General features: G+C 36.7%; 1 protein-coding gene across 1 annotated transcript in view; it reads left to right on the forward strand.

Annotated features, from left to right (window-relative positions):
* CNTLN (centlein, centrosomal protein) overlaps window positions 1-24,447 on the forward strand; it is a 340,217-nt gene that overhangs the window by 191,019 nt on the left and 124,751 nt on the right. The window contains exons 8-9 of the mRNA XM_009328161.1: window positions 10,357-10,519; window positions 20,090-20,284. Of these exons, the coding sequence (XP_009326436.1) occupies window positions 10,357-10,519; window positions 20,090-20,284 (358 nt within the window). The remainder of the gene's footprint in view (window positions 1-10,356; window positions 10,520-20,089; window positions 20,285-24,447) is intronic.

A 24,447-nucleotide genomic window follows, 5' to 3' on the forward strand; every position in this document is an offset into this window, starting at 1 on the left:
GAATTTGTGAAATTCATCAATGGACTAATAGGCTTTATTATCTTCTGAAATTATTCTCAGAAATATATGTATGTGTGAGAGGACTAGGGACAGCACAGAAGATGTTTTTAAAGTCAGGTAATCAAGGTTTGCAAAGTTACTGCTTGTTCATTGCAGTTTAGGATATTGCAGACTGAGTTGGCCAAATCATTGAATAAAATTTCTCAAAATGTATTCTTTGCTATTCACTGCAGAACAACCTCTTAGAATTTGTCACAGACATCCTGTTTAAATATGTGATTAATATAAGTACTTTTTTGAATATAAGGTCTGAACCTGAGGTAACAATATGGACAACATACTTATTTTGGAGTGTTTGAAGTCTTTTTGTGTATGTTTTTCCATACAACCAACCTTCTAAATTTTTGGAAAAGAGTTTTGCAAACTGATCATATAAGTTTTTCTGTGTGCTTAAATATTTTCCTTCTTAGATACTTAATTGGTTGATGAATGATAGTGTTTTTCCATATCATTATTATGTGAGTTATACTTGATAGGTTATATATATGTATACATTTGATTTGTAGTAGTAGACTAGTAGTAGTAGACGTAGTAGACATTGTAATTCAATGTCTACTAATCTTTCTTAATGAACTGTCTTTGGCTACAAGTTTCTTGCTGATGTTTCTATTATGAAAAACAAAGGCTTATGCTAAATGCTTTATAGAAAATTCACAGTTTCAAGCAGTAGTTTCAGTAGTTAGCAATATAAATGAAGAATTTAAAATATTCTGTATTTTTGGTAGTACAGAATACTGAAGTTTCTCCTTATCTTCTCAAGGTGTCAGTACATAGATAAAACTTTTTCTGTTCATTCTTAATTTAAAAAAAAATCAAAATAATAAAGGTTTATGAAGAAAAAAGCCAAATTCTTACTTAAGTTAAAGAAAGCAACAACTCCAGAATTAAAGGAAAAAATCAGAGGAGAAAATAAAGTCTTTACATCTTCTCATCTCCTAGGACAAGATCTCAGAACTGTGTTGACTTCATGATTGAAGCATTTGGTTGTTCCTTATTTTTAACTGATAATTTTTTTTTTTTTTTAGTTATCCTTGTTTAAAACTTAGTCTTATAAATGTATTGCATTGAATGCTCACTTTTCATTTAACGCTGGCAGAAAATTCTTTGACAAATAGTGTGGAAAATACCCCATCTCCCTTACTATCATCAGTTTCAAACTTTTGGACCTGACAAAGACAATCTGATTTGCAAATATCTCTGTTCTCTCCATTGCTCTGTCCCTCTCTCCCTGTCTGCTGCTTGCCTTCCCCACCCTCCCCTTTTTGAAAACAGACCAGGAGCATAGTCGTAATCATTAGAAACAAGCTCTGGAGGAAGAAAGGAAGGAAACTGTCTTCCTCCGTTTGGTGTCTTCTTTTATATGCAGTATAGGCAGATCCAGAAAAAGTCTTTCAGCTGACACCTTAGTAATACTGTCTGAAATTTTTGCAGTAGATGCTAAAATCAATTGGAAAAGAAAGTCTCTAAGGGTCTGTGCAAACTGGTCTGGTGCTCTGTTTCTTGTGCAATCGTAACTTCTTGCTCTGTTCTGCCTATCTGTCAGTTAGCAAGAGTTTTTTTTCCAGTTTAACTGTAACTATATCTGTAGACACTAAAAGAACTGTTTTCTTTAAGGGGCAGTTTTTCAGCAAATTAGCAGGGACCAAAATTTTGAAGAATTACTCCAGTCTTAATTCTGGTCCTACAGAATAGCAGGTGTTTTTGAAAATCCCACCCAGTGTCAGTAAAAGCCTGTCACATACTTCTGAGTCATGAGAGAGAAATTTTCCAAGACCAGTGAACAGACAGCATTTACAGGATCCATCCTGCACAGTGGATGTCTTCAAGAAGCCACTGCCTTTGCTGGCTTTATTTTTGCAAAGCACTCTTGATCTTGCTGAGTTTAATTTCAAACTCCTGAAGCAGGTGTGAAATGCATTTCCTTGTTATATTTTTCATATTTGCATTCAGTACAGATTTTCTGGATCTATTTAGAGTCCCTGGTAGCCTTTCCATTTTCATGTTCTGGAAGAACATTAAATCTTGCTGTTTGTTTCTGAAGATTAACTCCAATGCATCTCTGCAACTTTTGTTTTAAAATTATGCTAAATATCAGGATTTAGAACTTTGTGTTTACTGCTGAGCACTTGGTGGTCTGTGTCTCACTGGCACAGAGCTCTGGTGGAACTCTGAATATCAAACTGGAGATGTTTGCTTGACTCGCTGAGACTTGAGCCTTGCTGTCACAGGTATCCAGGAAATATTAAACTGCTTGTGAATATAGTAAGCTCTATTCTGAAAAGAATTAGAATTTCTTGCCCCTGTGTTCTTACTGGATGTGTGCCAGGACTTCATTCCTTTGATTAGTTTCTAATGCAAATCTATCCCTAATAATTTTATAACCACTTCTTTTGTAACAATATTGCTTTTTTTTTTTTTTGCCCCACTGTTGCGGTTTACCTCCATGCTGTAAATTATGAGGCAGTCGGATTTCTACTCAGCCCTTATTTTGCTGCTCTGGGATTTTCAGATTATTCTTTGGTGTGTGCTGTAAACCATTTCATAGTATCTATGCCATTCCCCTGAGAAGCCATAATTCATAGTGCCTGTCACTGTGTTGTATTTCTAAACTACAGGTAATGGAATCTGGAGATTTCCTGAATTACCTCAAACCCTCTTATATTCCCTTGGTAGCAGGGGTAGCTGAGGTACTCAGAATCCCAGCGTATTCACCAAAACTGTGGTGGTGAAACAAAACCAACATCACCTGAAGTGGTGGGTGTGATGAACTTCACCTCTATTTGCAGCACAGTTATATAGCTTCTGGAGTGACAGTAGTTATTAATTTCATTTACATCTCTGGGAAGCCACAGTTTACTCTTAAACTGTTGGTATGTGCAGGACATAAAGGTTTTGTTTAACATTATCCTCTAAGGACAGGAGGAAACTTTAGTTCACACTCCTGTCAGATGTAAGCACCAGAGCTATCTCTGCCCTAAAGAATAGTATGAATCTTAAATATTGTTATTGGCAGGACAAGGTGTCAAATCTTAGTGTCTTCACGTAGTGTCAACCTTGTTCAAAGCAAAATCTACTAAGGTTGTTGTAATCTTACTTTAGTGGCCGAAATAATTTAGTTATGCTCTTCTATTTTGACTTGAGAAAAAAATGACAATTTTTCGCAGCAGGCTCTTCCTTATGACTTGAAGAGTGCAGCTCACTTCCTGTAAATTTCTTGGTTTCTCATTGTATTGGTCTTGAGGTGTTAGATTAGAGACAGGTGTTTTTTTTTTCTCAGTAGTATCTGGCGACTTCAATTGTAAATGGAGTTTGTAAATACTCTCAGTGTATCATGGTGTGTTTGTGTATGGGGAGGGTGGGGGTGGCGGGGAAAAAAATAGACCTAGTAGGTGTTTCAATTTTGATGGTTAGCTGAGACAATGTTGTTTTTTTGGTTAGTGTTGCTGATGGTGACTTTTTTCTTAAATCTGTGTTGGTGTTTGTTTAGAGTGTACAGTATATGGAAACATTTTATCAATATGTGCTTATAATGTACATATAGATGCATCTATACATACATATATACAGGTGTGTATACAGGCACATATATTTTAAATTCCACTCATTACCTTTGTTACATCCAATTTGCAATTTTTGATTATTTCTTCTGTTAAATGCTTGTCTGAGGGTATCATTTTACTTAGGACTTGACATCCTTATCCTGCTGCAGTGACAGGCAGGTGTCTCTCTTGTAGAGTGCTTAGTAGTTTGCTGATTTGAGTAAGCATATTAATAGACATTTTGATCAGAAATTCATTTTTATCTTGTAGCTGTTTTTCTGATTATCATGGGATGGATTTTGTATACTCTTTTTGAGCATGCTGCAAGCAAATTAGTAACAGAATCACACAGAATCACTGAGTGGCTGAGGCTGGCAGGCACCTCTGGAGATTGTGTAGTCCTGCTGCTCCAGCAGGTCCAGCCTTCTGCTTGAGCAATATCAGCTACAGCAGGCTGCCCAGGATAGTGTCCAGTTGAGGTCAAGTATGTCCAAGAATGGAGATTCTGCAGCCTCTCTGGGTAGCCTGTTCCAGTGTTGACCACTCTTACAAGATAAAAACATTTTTCTTACGTTTAACTGGCATTTCATTTGTTTTTTATTTGTGCCCATTGCCTCTTTTCCTGTGACTGGGCACCACTGAGAGGAGTCTGTCTGCATCTTCTTTATAGACTCCCGTCAGATATTTATCCATGTTGATAATATCCCCCTGAGCTTTCCCTTCTCCAGGCTGAACAGTCCCAGCTTTCCCAGACTCTGTATGGTAGATGCTCCAATCTTTTCATCATCTTTGTGGTTCTTCACTGGACTTCCTCCAGTATGTCCATGTCTCTCTTGTACTGGGAAGCCCAGAACTGGACACAGCACTGAGATGTGTCTTACCATTTCTGAATAGAGGGGAAGGATCACCTCCCTCTCCCTGCTGGCAACGCTCTTCTCAGTGCAGCTCAGGATGTCATTGGCCTTTGCCACAAGGGCACATTACTGGCTTATGGTCAACCTGGTGTCCATCAGGATCCCCAGGGCATTTTCTGACAAGCTGCTTTCCAGCTGGGCAGCTCCCAGCCTGTGCTAGTACATGGGGTTATTACTCCCCAGGGCCAGTAATTTGCAATTCCCGTTGTTGAACTTCATGAGTTTCCTGTCAGCCCATTTGTCCAGCCTGTCGAGATCCCTCTGAATGGCAGCACAAACATCTGGTGAAACAACCACTGCCCCCAGTTTTGTGTCATCAGCAAACCTCCTATGGTGCACTCTGTCTCATTGTCCAGGTCATTAATGAAGATGTTAAAAAGTATTGGCCCCAATGTTAGTCCATAGGATACTTCACTAGTGCCTGGCCTTCAACTGGACTTTGTGCTGCTGATTACAACCCTTTAAGCCCAGCTGTTCAGCCAGGTTCAAGTCCACCTTCTGCCCATTTATCTAGCCTATATCTTATCAGTCCAACTATGAGCATTTTATGGGAGACGGTGTCAAAAGCCTTACTACAGTCAAGATGAACAACATCCACTACTCTCCCCTCATCCACTGAGCTAGTCATTTCATCAGAGAAGGCTGTCAGGTCGGTTAAGCATCATTTCCTCTTTGTAAATGCATGATGACTACTCCCAATGATCTTTTTCTCCTTTATATGGTCCATCACTTTCCCAAGGATTGATGTGAGGCTGACTGCTCTAGTTTCCCAGATCCTTCTTCTTGAATGTAGGAGCGACATGCTTTCTTCCAGTCCTCAGTAACCTCCCCTGATAGCCATGACCTTTCAAAGATTATTGAGCCTCTCTCAGCACTCATAGGTGCATCATATCAAGTCCCATGGACATATGTATGTCCAGTTTGTTTAAATGTTCCCTGATCTGATCCTCCTCCACTGAAACTGAGTCACAGGGACCTGGTATTGCTGGAGGCAAGCGTTAGCTTTAAAGACAGAGCTGAAGAAAGCATTGAGTGCTTTGGCCATTTTTATGTCCTTTGCTACCAGAGTCCCTGCTGTTTTCAGTAGTGAGCCCTCTTTATCCCTTGTCTTCATTTTGCTGCTGATGTATTTACAGAAGCCTCTTGTTGCCCTTCAAGTCCCTCACTGTATTCAACTCCACAAAGATTTTGGCTTTCCTAACCCTATCCCTGCATGCTTAGACAAGGTCTCTAAATTTCTCCTGGTCTCTTGTCCCTGCTTCTATATCTTGTATCCTTCCTTTTACATTGAGTTTACTCAGAGGAGGTCCTTGTTCATCCATGCAAGCTTTCTGCTACTTTTGCTTGACTTATTGCTCATTCGGTTGATCTTGGAGGAGGTGATCCTTGAAAATCAACCAGCTCTCATGGACTCTTCTTCTCTCCAGGCTGATATTATACTGGATTCTTCCAAGTAGGTCCCTGAAAATGCCCAAGTCTTCTCTCCTGAAATCCAGGGTTGTGATCCTGCTTTTTGCCTTTCTCCCTCCCCTCAGGATCCTCAACTCCCATCATCTGAAGGTTGCTGCAGGCAAAGCTGCCCCTGACCTTTACATCCCTGACCAGTTCTTCCTTGTTTGTAAGTATGAAGTCCGGCAATGTGTCTCCCCTCATCATCCTGTTGCTTGCCTATGGCAAGAAATTATCTTCAAAGCACTCCTGGATCGCTTGTGCCCTACTGTGTTGTCCCTCCAGCATATACTGGAGTGATTAAAGTCCCCCATGAAGACAAGGGCCTGTGAACATGAATCTTCTTCCAGTTTTCTGAAGAGGACTTCATTCTTCTTCCTGATAAGAAAGGATCAGCAGACAGCCACCATATCATCTGCGCTGGTCTACCCACACCTGACTGATATGCTCTCAGATGGCTCCTTGACCATCCCAAGGCAGAGCTCCATCCATTTACACTACACATTACACATTTGGTGACGAATGGTGTCCCGCAGGGGTCCGTATTGGGACCGGTACTGTTTAATATCTTCATCAGTGACATAGACAGTGGGATCGAGTGCACCCTCAGCAAGTTTGCAGATGACACCAAGCTGAGTGGTGTGGTCGACACACCAGAGGGATGGGATGCCATCCAGAGGGACCTGGACAAGCTCAAGAAGTGGGCCCGTGTGAACCTCATGAGGTTTAACAAGGCCAAGTGCAGGGTCCTGCACCTGGGTTGGGGCAACCCCCGGTATCAGTACAGGCTGGGGGATGAAGGGATTGAGAGCAGCCCTGTGGAGAAGGACTTGGGGGTACTGGTGAATGAAAAGCTGGACATGAGCCGGCAATATGTGCTCGCAGCCCAGAAGGCCAACAGTATCCTGGGCTGCATCCAAAGAAGCGTGGCCAGCGGGTCGAGGGATGGGATTCTGCCCTTCTACTCTGCTCTGGTGAGACCCCTCCTGGAGTACTGTGTCCAGCTCTCGAGCCCTCAGCATAAGAAAGACACGGACCTGTTGGAGCAGGTCCAGAAGAGGGCCACGAAGATGATCAGGGGGATGGAACACTTATCCTATGAAGAAAGGCTGAGCGAGTTGGGATTGTTCAGCCTAGAGAAGAGAAGGCTTCAGGGAGACCTTCTTGCAGCCTATCAGTACTTAAAGGGGGCTTATAAAAAAGATGGCGGCAAACTTTTTAGCAGGGCCTGTTGCGACAGGACAAGGGGGAATGGCTTTAAACTAAAGGGGGCAAGATTTAGACTAGATATAAGGAAGAAATTCTTTACTGTGAGGGTGGTGAAGCACTGGCACAGGTTGCCCAGAGAGGTGGTGGATGCCCCATCCCTGGAAACATTCAAGGTCAGGCTGGACGGGGCTCTGAGCAACCTGATCTAGTTGAAGATGTCCCTGCCCACGGCAGGGGGGTTGGATTAGATGACCTTTACAGGTTCCTTCCAACCCAAACTATTCTATGATTCTATGATACTCTTTCACTTAAAGGGCAACTTCTTGCCATCCCAGCCTGTCCTTCCTAAAGAGCCTGTATCCATGCATGGCAGCACTGCAGTCATGTGAGTTATCCCACCTTGTCTCCTTGAACCCAATGAGCCCTGCAACTGCAGACAGATCTGTAATTCCTCCTGTCATCCTCAATGGGGACGTGCTGCGTGCATTTGAACAGCAACTTCAGATGGGCACCCAGCTGTGCTTATTTCCCAGGAAGACTCTTAAGAACCTCTACCGTACAGATGTCCTGTTAGCACTCCCTTATTTATGTGCATACGCTTGAGGTGGTCCTCCCTGAGCCTTGTATTGTTCATCACAAGGTCTTTCCTGTCCACACCAACCTGTGCCCTTTGCTTGCCAGCCCAGGCCACAGTTCCCTCAGTTGTTGCTTGGTCAACATCTCTGTTGCCTGCCATTCCTAGTTTACAGCTCCCCTCACCAAGTTGGCCTTTCTGTTATCAAAGGTGCTTCATTCTGTGAATTTATTTGTATTGCACCACTGGTGCTGAATAACTCCTGGTAAGATTTGGCATCATCTCCTCCTTCCTGTATAAAAATGAAATAAAAGAAGGTTCCCCTTGTGGATTTACAATGTGAAAATAGTACTTCATTCACTAATGAGGATAAAAGCAGCTGTAACACACAACTGCAAGTTAAATACAGTGGTTGTGTATTTCTGTGACTCAAGAATTTTTCAGATTGCAACTATTTTGGCTTGTATAACTTTTTACTCAAGAAATAAAAATAAAGCAAGTTAGGATATGTGCATGAAGAAATAAAGTTCGATTTTTAAAATGTGGCGTAATGGAACTGTGAGTTTCCTTACATTTAAAAGTCCTTGAATTTAACATTAGCACACAAGTTAACATGTTCTGACTGTGTTGCAATTCTTGGGTGGCTGCAAGGTTCAGCTTCCCCGCCCCCCCCTCCATTCCCTCCCCTTTAGGGTATGACTCAAAGCCTGATAAAGTCAACAAAAAAGATTCCCATTGACCTTAATACACTTTGTGGGCAGACCATTAGAGAACATACAATACTGTGCATTCTCAGGTGACAGACACAGATAACTGAATTGATGTTTGCATACAAATTTAAGAGCAGCAATAGAGCAGAGTGGTCTTGGCAACAGATACTACCAACATATCCAACAGTATTTGAGGATTCAACGTTATCCCATGTTTTTCCCTTTCACAACAAAATGAAGATCTGATTGGAGAACCTGTGCAAAATTAATACAGTCTATGTTGTAACTGCAGTGCCAAGATGTGTCATTTTCTAGTATATACTCAGAGTCAGGGAAATTAAACAAGTGCTTGTTTGGAAGCCTGTTGTACAGGGTGTCGGAAAGTGCTAATATATCACTGTGTCCTTATTTCTGCTGCTGTGCTTGTGAGGAGAATTAAGTTAGTACATATGAAGTACATACCGCAGGTGTACTTTGGTTTTGTTACATAAAGAGTCCTTAATGTACCTCTACCATTATTAATTTTGAGGAGCTACTTTACACCTCACTGAGAACCGTAGGACTTAAATACTGTTAAGTAAGCATGTCCTTAAGTGTTCTCACATATTGGCCTGTGAACAGGCTTTTTTAAACAGTGCTTTTTTAACAACATTTTTGTCTGACTGTGCTATTGTGGCATATGTAATTTCAATTTTTATGTAATTATTCAGATGTTGAACTGGTAGTGAATAATCTGCATATTAAGTTGTGGCACAGGTCTTAAGAAATGTTTTTTGGTAAGTTCCCTTAAAATGCTTTCTTTGTCATTCTGCGATTTCTCAGGAAGACACAACAAAGTTGGTATTGCTGCTTACCTTTGTATGGTAATCTTTGACTGGACATCTCCACCAGTATCATAAAAATGTAATGATAACTCTTGTTAATGATAATTCTAGGCACAGAGAAGTCACATATGTGTTGGAGGTTACCAAGAAAATTCTTTGAGGAAGTAAGGAAGAAAATTAGTTGGAGTGATGAAGTTATATTTCAGTATCTGTATGTAATACTAGTGTGAAATGTGCTTGCGAATTAAACAGGGAATTAAGTAGAAAATATTAAAAAAGGGATTAATGGAGTCATCTGAACTATTAACATGTGTTACAGAAAATATTCCAAGTTTTTAATCATTGTTTATAATAAGAGTTACTGATTCTTTGTTTCTGCCTTAATTTATAAGATCTATCAGCAGTACAGTAAAATTCTCAAGCAGACTGATTATACTAGATCTATCCTATGGTTATGTTAAAATATGTTTCCTATTATTGTGGTTATAGAGCTTTTATTGTTATATAATACACACTGAAGTTTACTTACTTTGCTTATGGTTGTTGCAGTATGCTGTACCTGCAGACAAAAAGTAATTTATCAGGAGACATACTTTGTGTGTCTAGGGAGTAGATGCACTTCAGAGAAGAGATTTGCATTACACATACTTTGCAAGTTAAGAAAAACTTGTATCTTTTTTCTGGTGGTTCTAGTTAAAAAAAAAAAGATTAAAGTTATTTTACAGTCCATGCGTTTTAAGTATTTTACGTTTTGACACTTACTGCTAAAGAGTTAACTGAATATTGATTAGAAAGTGTTGGTGCAGTAGTGAAAATCCATTTATTTTAGAGCAGTTAGAGCATTAGAGGGAAATTGAAAGGCATTCCTTTTTGAAACTTAACTGTTTTGTAGATATTTCACAAAAGTATGTGATAAACATTTTATACGTAACTTCTGGTGTTTATAAGGCAATTGACAGAAAAATAAATGAAAATAGGAAGCTCATTATCTACAATAAAATTATTTGAACACGATTGTTTAATGGAGGTCATTGTTGTTCTTTTTCTTAATTTCTCTTTATTGCTTGTTTTGCACAGGAAGGAGTTACAGGAGATGCAGAATCTTTACAGACAAAACATTAAACATACAGCACAGCAGGCTGAGCTGATAAAGCAGCTTCAGGCTCTCAATACTGATACACAAAAAGTACTGAAAGACCAAGAAGATGCTCACACAGCTGAAGCAACATCATATCAAAAAGTATGTCGTTCTGCTTTATGATCACAGGGTTCATTTTAATATCCATCTGTACAATACCAATGGACAGAGTAATCAAAGCACTGTGTAGTGTTGCATCCTTTAGATCTTTGGATCTTTATTGTTACCAAAATAAGCCCCTTGCTTACATTGAATTGATGAGCCTTAAAAATTAAGATTTAGTTGCACCTGAAGAAAAATAGGAGTGAATTGCCAAGCATATAAATTCCTTTATGTATTTTTTTGTTATCTATGTTTTTCTTTTTCTTCTTCTCCTAGAGGTTTCAATTACTAAATTCTCCTGTTTGTTTTTGATAATTTAGGAAAAGAAATTCCTTTCACTTGTAAATAATGTATTTATATGACTCTGAAACAAATTTACTGGTTTAAGATGCAAAAACCTGCTCTATTGGAAAAATTGTTGCCGTTAGTAGCTTTTAAAATGGATAACTAATTCAAAAACTTTTAACTAATTTTTACATTTACAGAACAGAATTGTATTTTTGATGAATGCCAGGAAAAATGCTAACCCTGAAGAGCTGTCATGTGCACTACTCAGAACTTCTCCTTTTGAGTGTAACAAATTATATGGATGTATTTACAGTCTGTAAGAAATACAGAAGATATGTTTCCTTCCTTTTTAGAAACATTGAGAAGGAAGAAGACAAGGAAGAAGTTGTATAGACAACTTTCACATACCTTGTACCAATCTTGGAACTGTTTTCTCAAATGGTGTACTGTCAGTGCTTTTTCAAAAACTAGGTGTTTCCCTTTATCATCTTACTTAGAGTATGCAGTTTGTGATAAAACTGTGAAGCTGGGCCTAAGTCAAACCAGAATCAGTACTGGGTTTCTAAAGATGTGTTTGGTTAACATTTTATAACACATAGTGCCCAGCACGTTCTTGTGTACTTAACTCTGCACAAGTTTATCATTGATTGCAGTGACAATAGACATTAAGTCTTTTATTCACTACAGTAGTAGCCCAGCAAAGCTACACGTAGACTTCCATCAAAGTTGTTCAGAACATGTACAAGGCAGGGGGAGTTCTACCTATCTGGGGCAAGACAAAGTAAATTACAGAATTTAAAAAAAAAACCAAACAACCTAGAATGTAGGTATCAGGAGGTGGTATTTCTTTCATGTTTCATTCTCCAGTCAATGGTTTTATAGGTGTTAAATGGATCCTTTGAGTCACTAAAAAAAAAAAAAATTGGCACAAGTGAAGATAATATGAACTCTCTTCATCAGTGTTTATAAGACAATATTCTTGCAGACTAGTTATACAACATATGAAAGAAAATAAAACTGGGTTTTCATGAGGCTGTTTTAAAGCATGACAAAACTCTTTATAAAGGTCAGTTTACCTTGCATAATAGTGATTTTGCTGGTATTACTTAAGTTTCGGAAAGAGTTTAACCTGTCCTATGAAAAGTAATTTTGCTGTTATAAGTTACTTATGTATTATGGAAAATTGATGGGTCTACTTATATAGCTTATAGGGTCAAGCTGCTTCTAAACTGGGCTTGGCTCAAAATTCAGGATTGTTGCAGAAAGCTGGTTCACAGTTCTTAGTCTGCCTTAGCCGGACTTAAGACTTCTGCTTAGCTGATCATACAGCAAGAACAACAATAGTGTGGTTTTGAAGATTAGCTCTTTTTGTTTGGTAGCTGCCAAACTTCAGCTCACAGATGACCCTAAAATTTGCTGGTTTAGAGGTGTTGAATTCAATATTTTTCCAACATGGAGTGAGGTTTGCCTCTTAAACCAGCAAAAGCTAACTCAAATATTCTGACAAAATACTATTGTGGAAATGATAAGCTGTCTTTTTGTAAAATATCAAAATATTTAATGCACCTGGAAAAAATGTTCTTTTTGTTTTTTTTTCATAAAAATATGTTTTAAAAAAAAGTATATATTAAAAAAAAAAAAAGTAAAAAAAAAAAGTTATGTTCCCTAAGTCAGAGTAGAATAGATCTAATCATGTTTGTGGCAAATTGAGTTGAGAGAACTTTGGAGGCGAAAAGGAGTTCCTTTATCATGACAATCCTGTTCTATACTTCTGATTAGAACAACTGTATAAAATACCCAACTGTAATTGCTTCGAAGTAACATGCATTTTTCAAATCACAAGGTACACAGTCCTACTGAAGTCACAGCAGGCCTTTGGAAAACTCAGCATCTATAAAAATAATACAAATGCCTATTTTTTCATTGAATGAGAAAGGCAAACTATTGCAGACAAATGTGTGTTGTGTTTGTTTTCCATGCATTAATAATATGCGGGCTGCAATAGCTAGATAAGGATGTGTCAGCTATTCCATAGATATATTCACAAAGGAATATTTTCCTACTGCTGCGAATGGCATTGAGCCTATCAGTGTGTACCTCCTATGATATATTGTCCCTTACAGCAAGATCAATGACCTCTCCGTTAGTGGTCAGATAGGCAGTATATGCTATAGCTCAGGCAATGTGGTTGGCTCACATGTTCCAAGTTCATCTTAACAGTCTACCATTTAGGAAGAACCACACTTTGTGCTGGTGTTAATGTGTAGTACGAAACAATAGACTGAATAAAAGAAAAACCATTTCTGATAAACCAGATCAAGGTCATGAACTTGCACAGGATTATGTGTAAATCCATTGAGGACCACAAATTCTCTTCCAAGTCTAGCTGTAGTGGGCAGCATACATGTGTGAAGATCTGTAATCTGTTTTATCAAGTTGCATTGACTTGTCATACTGCTACCTTTTTTTTTTCTTTAAGTACAAATTTTAAGGGTGCTGTGTTCTACAATAACTCCTTTACGTTAGAGCATTTATGGAAACAAATTGATATCTATTTCATACTGCAGCTGTAGTTCTCATTCTCAAGGATAGGGAATATTTTTCTAAAATGTATAGCATCTGTTTTAGTGGTCCCAAATGCTCCGGGGACTTCATTCCTGTGCTGGATTTAATGAGACTCAATAGATTTGCCCTCACCAACAATTTCAAGGTGGAGAGACTTCAATCAATACTAGGGATAATAAGACAAGAAGAGATTCTGAACTCCTTAGCCAGCTTATCACAGTTTTCTGAAATTTACAATTTAGAGCCTTTGTTTTTATAATGTAGTACTTTCCCTTGATCCGATGTGGCCTTTAGGTTCCTTGTTAATCATACTGATTAAAAATCTCTTAGTGGAAGGCCCTTTTAGTGAAGTGGAAATACCGTTATTTGTCATTAACTAGGAATTTGTAATTAGTGTCCTGGAATGCGGCTCCTGGAACAATAAATGGGAAATACTGTAGATAGTGGTACAGTACATGTCTGTGATGAAGAAAAGCATTGCTCAATAGTTAGATTTTTGGCATAATTAGAAAACACAGTAAGAATTTTCAATTATGAGGCATTGCAGAAGTCTGCATCAAGTGCACCAGAAAGTAGATAAAAATAGGATAGCATCAGATATATTTTCAGATGTTGCGGTTAATTTTGTGCCTGCAGTTGCCTTTGCTAGTCCTTCTCATGGTGCCAGTGTGTGGAGATAGTTTGCTTTCCTTCAAGCCTGAGAAATTGTAATCAGAATGTCAAGTTACTGGCTTTGCCATCCTAAGGTTGAATTTTACCACTTCCAATCTTTTTTGCAACTGCACCAACCTTTTAAGTACAGTTAAAAATCACATAAATGTGTTTATTTTTATGTAAGCAGCATTAAATTCACAAAATAAAAACTAAAACCATATAGATGTGTAAATGGTAGTAACAATGCAGGTTCCCCCTAAAATTGGAATGAAAAACTAAAGTTCTTTCACATATGGTAAGAGCTGAGAGAAACTAACTGTCCAGTCAAATATGCTGAAGTCCACATCAGTGATAAGTGAATCATCATCTTTGTAGTCCACTTCGTCTGTGAAAGCTGCGAGAAGTTCAGGTCTTTAATAAAGATCACCGCGCACTTTAGTTCAAGCTTTGATACTGTTTTCTATTGTTGGGAAGTGTGTTAATTAGGTTAGTCTATTTCTTGTATACCAAACACCAGTACAGTTGGTCACATGATAGCAAGTAGATTTTGCCATCAGATGTGCCCATAGGTTAAAGCTGAAGAAATCCTGGGTAGACTTTGGTTCTCTCAGGGTGATGCTAAACTCTGCACTCACAGGTGATGATTTTCATGCTTGAAAAACCCTGTACTGATGTTCTTAGTGTGCTATAGTTCCTGTGTGTAATGCTCTAGATTGATATCTGCATAATGCTTAAATATTTGGGGAAAAAAAAAAAAGTAAAAAATCTATATTTCTAAATCTGTCACTAACGTTTGCAAACCATTGTCTTAATGTTTCTGGCAATGATAGTGTATTTTTTTACAATATGAGACCTGTAGATGAAAGAAATTTTGTAAACTGGTGAGACAGTGCAATAGGAGTTGTACATCAAGAAAGGACGAAAAATCTGAAGATTAAGCTTACTTATTCTTAAATGTTTTTTTGAGTAATGCCAATTTTGATCTGAGTTAGAATTATAAGATTTAAATATATCTGAATTTTGTGTATAATCATATTGGTCCCACAGTGGAGGATTTTAAATGATACTGTTTGCAGTATGAATTAATAACATTTTTGTGCATTAACTAGGCCTGGTGTTCTTCACAAGCTTGCTGAACGTTCTCTGACAGTACACTATATAGAGAGAAGAAATCTAAATAGAGTTTGGTAGCATTTCACGGAGAAGGTGTTGCTGATAAACACAGTCTTTCTGAAAGAAATGTGTCAAAATTTTTATATATTCAAAAAAGCAATCCACAAACCCCACCATTAGATAGCCGTATCAACACAAGGAGTTGCACAAAACTGATTAGATGGATGAATGCTGGAAGGCTACGTTAGTGGGGGGTGGGGTGGGGAATTAGTTAGGAAACAGGAAATACTGCATTCATTGAAGTAGGCAGACTCATCAGTTTGAATTTTTACAGTAACAACACTAATCAAAAAGACTGAAATGTCCTTTTCTTTTATGTTCTCTTCTGTTATTTTGGAGAAGGTATATTGCTAAATTACCCATTTTACATGGTTTCAAAGCAACCGTGGTATTTGCAATCATATAGTACCATAAAGTTGAGGAAAGCATGTCTTCTCTTTTAGCTTATACTAGTGACTCTTGCTTGCGCGTTGTCTGATGTTGCTTACATCCATTCAGTACTTTCTTTTGTTTTTCTTATTAACCTCTCACTTGTGTCTGACATTTTTCTCTTGTATCATAAGTAAGCTTCATGGTCTCTCATCTTAAAAAATCACTCTACCTCTGCTTTTCCATTTTAAAACTAAACACCATGAATGTGCTGTATATAGTCTCTTTGGAGTGCCTCTTCAGTTTCACCCTAGAGCTTCTCCAGCTGATTTCTGCCCTTGTTCTTTTCAAATTCTCATAAGCAGCAATAATCTTCTAATGTGGATTTCTGCGATGGTGCTGTAATAGCTTGCCTTACAGTTTTATCGTGTCTTAATTTAGACTAACTTTTTTCCATTTGTGTCATTACTATATGTTTAATATTACTGTATGTTTGGGTTCATTTACTCAGGTCTCTGTAATATACTGTTTTTTAGGGTGTGAGCATTTAGATAAAACATTTAATGTGGGAGAATATTTGTTTTACACCCAGTGTATGTAGTTGGCTACTGTTGCATTTTAATGGATGGATCTACCTTAGTGTTAGTGCCTCACAGGAGTGTACCTTTGAAGGAAATCTCCCGGATGTCCCCACTTTCTGTGCTTTAGTTGATATAATAAAAAAGTCTATGCGAGCATTAACTAAATGCCTTTTGGATTATGGAAATGGAAATTATTTTGGAACTGGAAAATGTGTCCCAGCTGTTAATTGGCATTCAGTACACAGGAGCAGTTTAAACCTAGTTTAAAATAAATCCTACACACTTGTATAATGTTAGTGTTGGTCATTTGTCAACTGTTTCACTCCGCAGTTTTTTTCCAGTTGCACTATGATTCTGGCTAACATTCAATGCAGTAGGTAGCACGGGTTAATTATTTAGTTTTACTAGGTTTTGTTGGAATTCCTCAGCTTTCTTTGGTCTGACCTAACTTAATTTTGCCATAACGCATATTTAATGTATGTCATTACTTTACCTTACCGCACCATTATCAGGCTGTTAAATATTTTTTATCACGTGCGGGAAGGCTTTAGGGTCATATCTTTTGGTTCTCCTGGAAGTCATAGCTTTGGTCTGGCATTTTTAGGTTACTTACTTGATGACATTAAGGACACCTATTGTTCTAATGAAGTTTTCTGTTTTAAGTAACTCTTCAAAGATCTAGCAAAAAGTGTTGTCTGGTAAAATCAGTTAAATCAATATAGGAAATTGTTAAGGTAGCTGAGAAATAGGGGAGACTTTATATCTTGTAATTCAGCTAATTTACTCTTCCTTCCTGGCTGATAAATAATGCTCTTGTGTCATATAGACTAAATTTATTACAGTGTACTGATTTCAGATACTTTTAATCTTTTTTTTTATTTATTTTGAAGTACCTTCACCTGTAACAGTCTGTGTTGCCTGTCAGGGAAAGGACAGCTCTAAGGCATTAGAAAGAGATTCTCAAAATACAGTCAGTGCAACAGTTTTTGCAGAGCACAGTCTTGTGTTGCTGGCTGTTGCCTTTTTTTTTTTCCCAACTACCAAATGTCATACAATGTATAAAGAATGATTTTAAATATTTTCCTTTTTCTTTCTATCTTGTAAACATAAATATGTTTTTATATCTCTTCTTGGGGATTAAACAATTTCCTGGGTAAATCTCATGTCTTGTTGACATTCATGTAAGGTATAACCACTCACTTATGTACGGTCAAGTTTTCACTTCTCTTTTCTGTGAAGCTTACTAGTTGTGAGATAAATAATTTACAATATTTTTGTCTTTCTTTTGGATTTTCCTAGTCCTCTGATCTCCATTTTAAGTCTTGTCTCTCTACACGTGACTTTCCGTATCTTTATTAACGATAGACCTGTTTCACCGTGTTGTGCAATTCTGTATGTTCTGGAATGTGCTTACTGCAGTGTGATTAAATGTGGTGCCTCTTCTAACACAGGGTCAGAAATGAGCAGAAAACCCCAAAATAATCCCATATAAACATTAAGCATATATTTAATCCACAAAACAGTGCATGGCCATAAATGAGAAGATAGGGAGCCAAATGGGAATTTGGAAGCAGTTCTAGTTATCTGTGGACAGTAGATAAAACTATTTCTTTTCATACAGATAATTCTCATTTTGAAACTTCCTAATGTTAAATACCTTAAAAAAAAAACAATCTGAGCCCTATAAACTAGTACATTGTTGTTGTTTAAAAAAATATATAAACCTCAGTGTAAAAAGATGAATGGTGTGAATGTGTTTTTTCCACATAGCTACTTTTATACTTGAAATATGTGTTTTGTTATTGCTGTTTTCAAAGCAGGAAAGGTTGGAAAAGTTTATGCAAGTAAAAAGACATGCTATTTGTCTTGTCTTGACAAATGCTGACTACCAAAAATACCCATTAGCTACATTAGGGGATATGGCTGCCAGCTAGAAAAAGCATCGTATTTTTGATGTTCTCCATTCATCTTACTAGGATGCTACCTTTCAGATACTATAATTACGACCACTTAAGTGCTGCTAGTCATAAAACCAGCAAATTGTCATACCAGTATGATCTAGCTAATGAGCTTATATAGTTATAGCTGGAAGTAACTCTGTCTTGATGTTCCATTTGTTTGGAAGGACATTATCTAAAAATGCATGTTTTTAATGAACGTACTGTTTATTTTCCTGTGAGATACTCACTGATTTCCATAAGAAATTGGCTAATCTTGAACTTGCATTTCTAGAGATTATGTAAGCTTTCTTAAATATATAAATAACATTCAGTAGGCACAGAAATTTCAATGTAAAAGTTTAATTTTTAAGACTCAGAGTAATTTGAAATATCAGTCTATCTGGACTTTGAATTAATTTTGCCTGGGAGACATGATCTCTGATCTGCTTTGGAAGTAGGCAAGAAGTAATTTATTTTGTCCTAAGTGGATTTTGAGAGCCCATGGGAGTAGAAAGTGGTAGGAAGAAGGAAAGGAAGGGAGATTATTGTTTCCACATTTCTCACAAAGTGTTATGTAGACTGTTTCCAAATCTAAAAGTTGTGATTGTTTTTCAGAGGCTTTAACTTCTAAGCTATTTAAGCAGATGGAAGGTAGAAAGAAGTATATCATTTAAGTAAAGCTGACAAGACAAAGAGTAAAGTAAAGAGTAAAATAATGTTTTTACAAGTAAAATGACTTGTGTCAGTTCCTAGTACTTAAAAACATTATTGATAGATTTGGAAATTCTGATTTTCATATTTAGTTACTTTCTTTTGGATGGAATGGCAGAAATGGATTATCCAAAGAAAACTGTCAGCTGCGGAAGTACATGCCTTCTACAGATTATTTTATAGTAGAATAAATAGTCGGAGGGAATATTGTTTATTTTGAGAAAAATCGACAATCAAAGGAATGAAGGACTGAAATGAAGAGAGAGAAGAATGTATGCTTAGGTCGTAAAGCTGTGGAGTCATGTATTTCCTTCAGAATCTGTACTGTTGTTTATTCAACTACAGGTTTATTTTTCAAACTAGTTTTTATATTTTTTTAATAAAAAGCTGATTTTGTTTTAAACAGTTTTCAGGTGTTTATGTTGAAAAAGAAAGGTAAAAATGGAGGGATGGGGTGGTTACTAAGTTCCCTTATTCTTGCAAAATAAGTTTTCTTTGTCAGTTAGACGGCATGTACTGCTAGTTATTACTTAGGTGTAGTTCTAGAAACTCTTTGTTTGTATGGAATCCCTTCTAAAGTGATTGCAGAATATATACAATATTCTGGTTGCAGCAAGAACAGTTGAGCAACAGCCAGGGATAAGAACTTCTAATATCATCTCTGGGTTTTATAGTTAATGTAAAAAAAAGTCCCACAGAATAATTATTTAAAGAACCATTTTATACTTAATACAAAATACAGTAGGCATTAGTGGATTCACTGTATTGCTATCCAAGCTATATTAAAAATGTTAGTTTTGAAAAATCAAACTATTCTATAAAAGGCAAGGATGGTATTTGGTATTCTTCGTCCTTTAATTTCATTGCCAGGACAGATGTTTCAATTTTTTACCTATTCTCTATAAGAGATTTTTTTTTCTTTTGTATTTTCTGTATTTTGTATAAACTGTTCAAGAAGTAAAATAAATCCTCATTTTTAAGTGTCCATTTCTATTTGTAAATGCCATAAAAAAGCAACTGAAACTGATAATATGCTAATGTAAGTTGTGTTTTTCTGGAAAAATGTCTTTCAAACTTAAAGTTTCAGTGATTGTTACAATCACTATTTTCAAAAGTATAGAGCGAAGCAGGAGGACAAGAAGTCTGAAAGAATTGTCAAAACGTGAAAAAGAGAGGGCGAACTTTGTGGACAAGTTACTTAAATTATATTTTCTCTCCTCCTGTATTTATATGGCTATCTGCATTGAATTTATTTTTAATCCTGTTATTTCTCTTCTCCCCTCTCATAGCTTTATAACGAATTGACTTTGTGTTTTGAAACTGTTAAAAAAAGTGAAATTCAACTGCAGCAAAAGTGTGCCTCTCTTCAGGATCAGTTACTTAGAAAAGATCAAAAGATTTGTCAGTTACAAGGGCAACTTCAGGAGGCTCATGATGCTTTAAATGCATTACATCAGAATTCTTCTCCAAAATGTGAAGTACAGGTGAGTCCACTTCTAGAATAATAAAAGTTGTTTCTTCTTGTTTTAAATTAAGCTTCTGTACCTGACAGTTTTAAAGGAAATTGCAGGGTTTTTTTTAAAGAAAAACTGTGCAATTATGCTGCTGCAGTAATGGAACTATTTCTGCTATTGCTAATAGAAGGTACTTCACAATTAAATCTCTCCTGGGAAAAAAACTGAGAAATGGTGTCAGTATTCAGCAAGACTCTTATTTATATTCTCTAAACAAAAGCACCAAAAGTAAAAATGAAACCAAAGTGATTTTGTTCCTGGAAACAAATTCGTAGAAAAAATTGTGACATTTCTGCATTTCCTCTGTGGAAATGAAATGTATTGGTCCTGATTTGTTTCATTGTTCCTGACCATGCAACTAAACTTTAGATCATAGATCTAAAGAAAGTATTATGGTGGGGAGAAATATTTGGCTTTAATGTGCCATTTAGTACTCTTATGATAAATCCGTAACTCTCACTAACAGGCCTCCAAATTTACAAGTGTGCCAGATCTTACGCTTATACCCCTGACATTTTCCAAAGGCTAATTTATGTCTTAAAGTGAGTTTGAAAGGCTGTGAAATGATCTACCCACAATGGTTTTGTAAAATTTGTTGCTTAGTTTCTTCCATAGATTTGTCAATGAGATGTGCTTATGCATTTCAGTTTTACTAGCATTCTTTCCCTTGATTAAGCAGAGAAGGGAAAATAGTTAAGGTGATAACGCCCGTTAAATGCAAAACTTCACTTAGTGTGAGTAGGGAAGGTAGATCTGTAATCAAGGATTATATTCATGAGCCCAAAGGAGGTTGAATATTAAAAAAAACCATGGTGTTTAATTCCTCGAAATTTGTTTAAGTAATAATCTGCTGTAAAACAGAAAAATCACAGAATGCAGTATCTCCTGAATGTGTTGATGATGGTCATTGCAGAGTTGATATTCTAACTTTATCCAGATTCTTACTTAAGTGTTTATCATAAGATTCTTAACCTGTATTTTGTATGATTTTTAAAGTTCCCCTTAATCTAATGATTTGATAATTTTGTTTCACAAATGATAGAACACATTCTTTTAAGTCTTTCTTGTGGAGTGTTTACCTCTTGATACATTCTTGACCTTTTTTTGAATCTTAGGAATAATTGGGTTTTTTCTTTTAGAAGGTTTTGGTGGATTTTTTTAAAAGTTATAAAATTAGTCTCAAGCTGTTTCTGCTCTAAACACAGCTTTGGATCATGGTTTTTGAATGCTCAGATTGTATTTCTGGATACATCATTCTGCTTTCATCATATTGCTATGAAGAGTTTTTTGCAGTTTATTTTGCCAGACTATTTAATTTTTTTATCATAAAAGCTTTTATTATATCTGTGGGTTATATTTCCTGAGGTTAAGGAGGCCTTTGTTGTCTTTGAGAAGTGATTTTAGAATGCTTTCTTCCATGTAGAACCCCTATATTGTCTAACCTGGATATTGTGTGACAGTTTATTTACCATCATGCTGTATCCCATGTGGATCTGGTGTAAATATTTGGCATTGGCTTTTGTCTTTATTATCCTGAATAACTTAGAAGTATTAGAAAATTTTGTTACTACACTGACCTCCTACCTTTCTATATTTTTTGAACATGTGGGAAAAAAAATCCCACTGAGTAAACTAAGCATTTATTTTTATCACTTATTTCTCATAATTAAAGCAATTCTTTAACTGTAAGATTTTTTTCTCCCCTTAAAATACAGCAGTTGGGTTTCTTTAAGAGCTCCTAGTGTGGAGCTTTGCTGAAATACGTTTCAAATCGAAGTAGACAATTTCACTAGGACCAATTTTGTTTACTTCTTAAGAACTTTAGGAAATTTCTGAGGTTAAAAGTAAGACTATTTTAGAAACTAGTGACAACTTACAATTGGTGATCCAATTTTATACTTTATTTCCTTTGGATGTTTTAAATGAATCACAACCAGTGTGGGTGAATTGTTACTATTTCTTTTGTTGATCTAGTCTATGTCTCCTTCTAGTGGAGTCTGATCTTGAAGTACATTAACCAGTATGCTCCATATAAATTAGGATCCAAATATGAATCAGTCCTAAATTACTTAATGGTGAACATGGGTGCAAATAATTATTTTCCTGTGGCCTTCTGTTGGCCTTCTGCTATGTTTCCATTTTGATCCTATCTCAGCCTTTTAAACTCTGTGGCACTCTCCCTGTTTCCAGTGTATTTGAAGAAGTGTACTTGTCATGACTGTTCAGAGAATTTGCTGTTTTGTTAGTGAACGTAGGTTCAGTCTGATCTTCTGCAGAAATATATCTGTTGAACACTTATGTGATCTGTCACAAGCTCAGTCAGATACTTACCAATGCTAGTAGAGAAGACATGGTAAAAAGCAGAAATGCAAAAGCAGACAACTTATCATAATGAATGTAATATATTAAGCTAAATGCAGTGTATGAACCTTCATTTTTCAGTAAATTAATCTTAAACCAGGCTGTGATGGGACAAATGATTAGTGTTACTGAAGCAGCGTCATAGGGAAGGAAATGTGTATAGGTAGCATCCATAGTTGCTAGGTTTGTAGGAGAACCAAGATGTTAAGCAGTATGTGCTTACGTGCTTAACATGCTTAATATTTTGTCTTGACTAATATTCTTCCATTCTGCTATAGCAAATATCCCAAACTTTGTTGACATGCAGTCTTGCTCTGGTTGAAAGGCCGGAGTATGCCTTTTGGGAATATATCATAATGCTCATTGTTGGCTGCATTTTGATGACAGCTGAATTTCCCATTACCAACTTTACTGTCTTGCATAAGTGTTAGAAAGGTAATGATTATTGTGTGGTTACACAGCTGAGGTTTCTGCAGGGGAAAATAGCGATTACCCATCATTACTTCTGTGACCTGTTAGATAATCAGAATTCATTCTGAAGTTCTGAAGTTAAACGTGATTAAGAGAACCTCCTAACTCATTTTGCTGTCTCTTGACTACAACATCAGTAGAACAGGATGGATTTGGAATAGAGGCTTGATTAACAGGACACCAAAGCAATGTAGGCATCTACTAGTTTTCCCTATTACCATTTTTTAAAACAATCCTTCATTAAAAAAAGAAGTTGGTTTAAATGACAGTTGTATTTCTGCTGTAAAGTACTGATTTCTTGAGCATGTTCAGATTCGTGCCTTGCTGAAAGTTCATCCTGTGGGACATGCTAACAGTCCGTCGACAGCATTAATAGATCTTCTTCAGAATTTCACTAGCCAGGAAGATTATACATCGGCGTTGCATATGTTAGCACATACTTTTTCCTGGATTTGAACTTTTCTTGCTGTTGAAATCACAATGTAGTCAGGCAAAAATGAACTTCATATTATTGGCTTTATTAGCAAGAATATCTCAGTTTTCTTTTGTTAAGGGTAAAATATGCCTTTTTAAAATGTAATCTTATTCTAGTCAGTGTGGCACTTGTGTAGGTGAGGGCAAACTTTTGGCTGATTTTATTTTGACTATTCTGGTAATGTATGTGATGAAGTATTTGAATCTACTTTACAGTAAATTTCTATTTACATCTTAGTATGTGTGCATTCAGCAGCTCTCACGTACCTTCTCTCTGGTCAGCGAGATTAGGCATCTTGGAATTTGGAAGACTTTTTAGTTAGAGCTATGCTCACACTGCACAGTAAAAAAGAACAGAACAAAAACATTTTAAATGGTTTTCAAAACACAAGGCTGTGGGATTTGATTAATTTCATCTCATGTAATTGTTGTTTTGGTTCTGTTTCATTATTGGTGTTAATTTTTAGCTCTGAGATGTATACCATACATTTAGTCATACAGTTAGTATACCATAACTACTACTCATGTGAATGGCAAGTATTTAAATATGTTTACTGAACCGAGGCAGTCATTTCTGTCTTGACTCCTGCTTGTCAAACGTGTGCAGACATCAAAGACAGTATTAAGAGATGATACTTGATCAAAGAACAGTAATTAACAGACATTTAAATGTTTTTATTTGTAACTGTAGCATCTGACAGGTATGTGCATTCTACCCAATACAGAATTCACTTGCACTTTTATAACAGTATCTTAACTTCTCATGAAGTTTTTAAAAGCAGTCAGAATAGAAAATACCAGTAAAACAAAGAAATCGCACACAGATG

The sequence above is a fragment of the Pygoscelis adeliae genome, unplaced genomic scaffold (genome assembly GCF_000699105.1).
Source record: "Pygoscelis adeliae isolate BGI_AS28 unplaced genomic scaffold, ASM69910v1 Scaffold45, whole genome shotgun sequence".
Lineage (NCBI taxonomy): Eukaryota > Metazoa > Chordata > Aves > Sphenisciformes > Spheniscidae > Pygoscelis > Pygoscelis adeliae.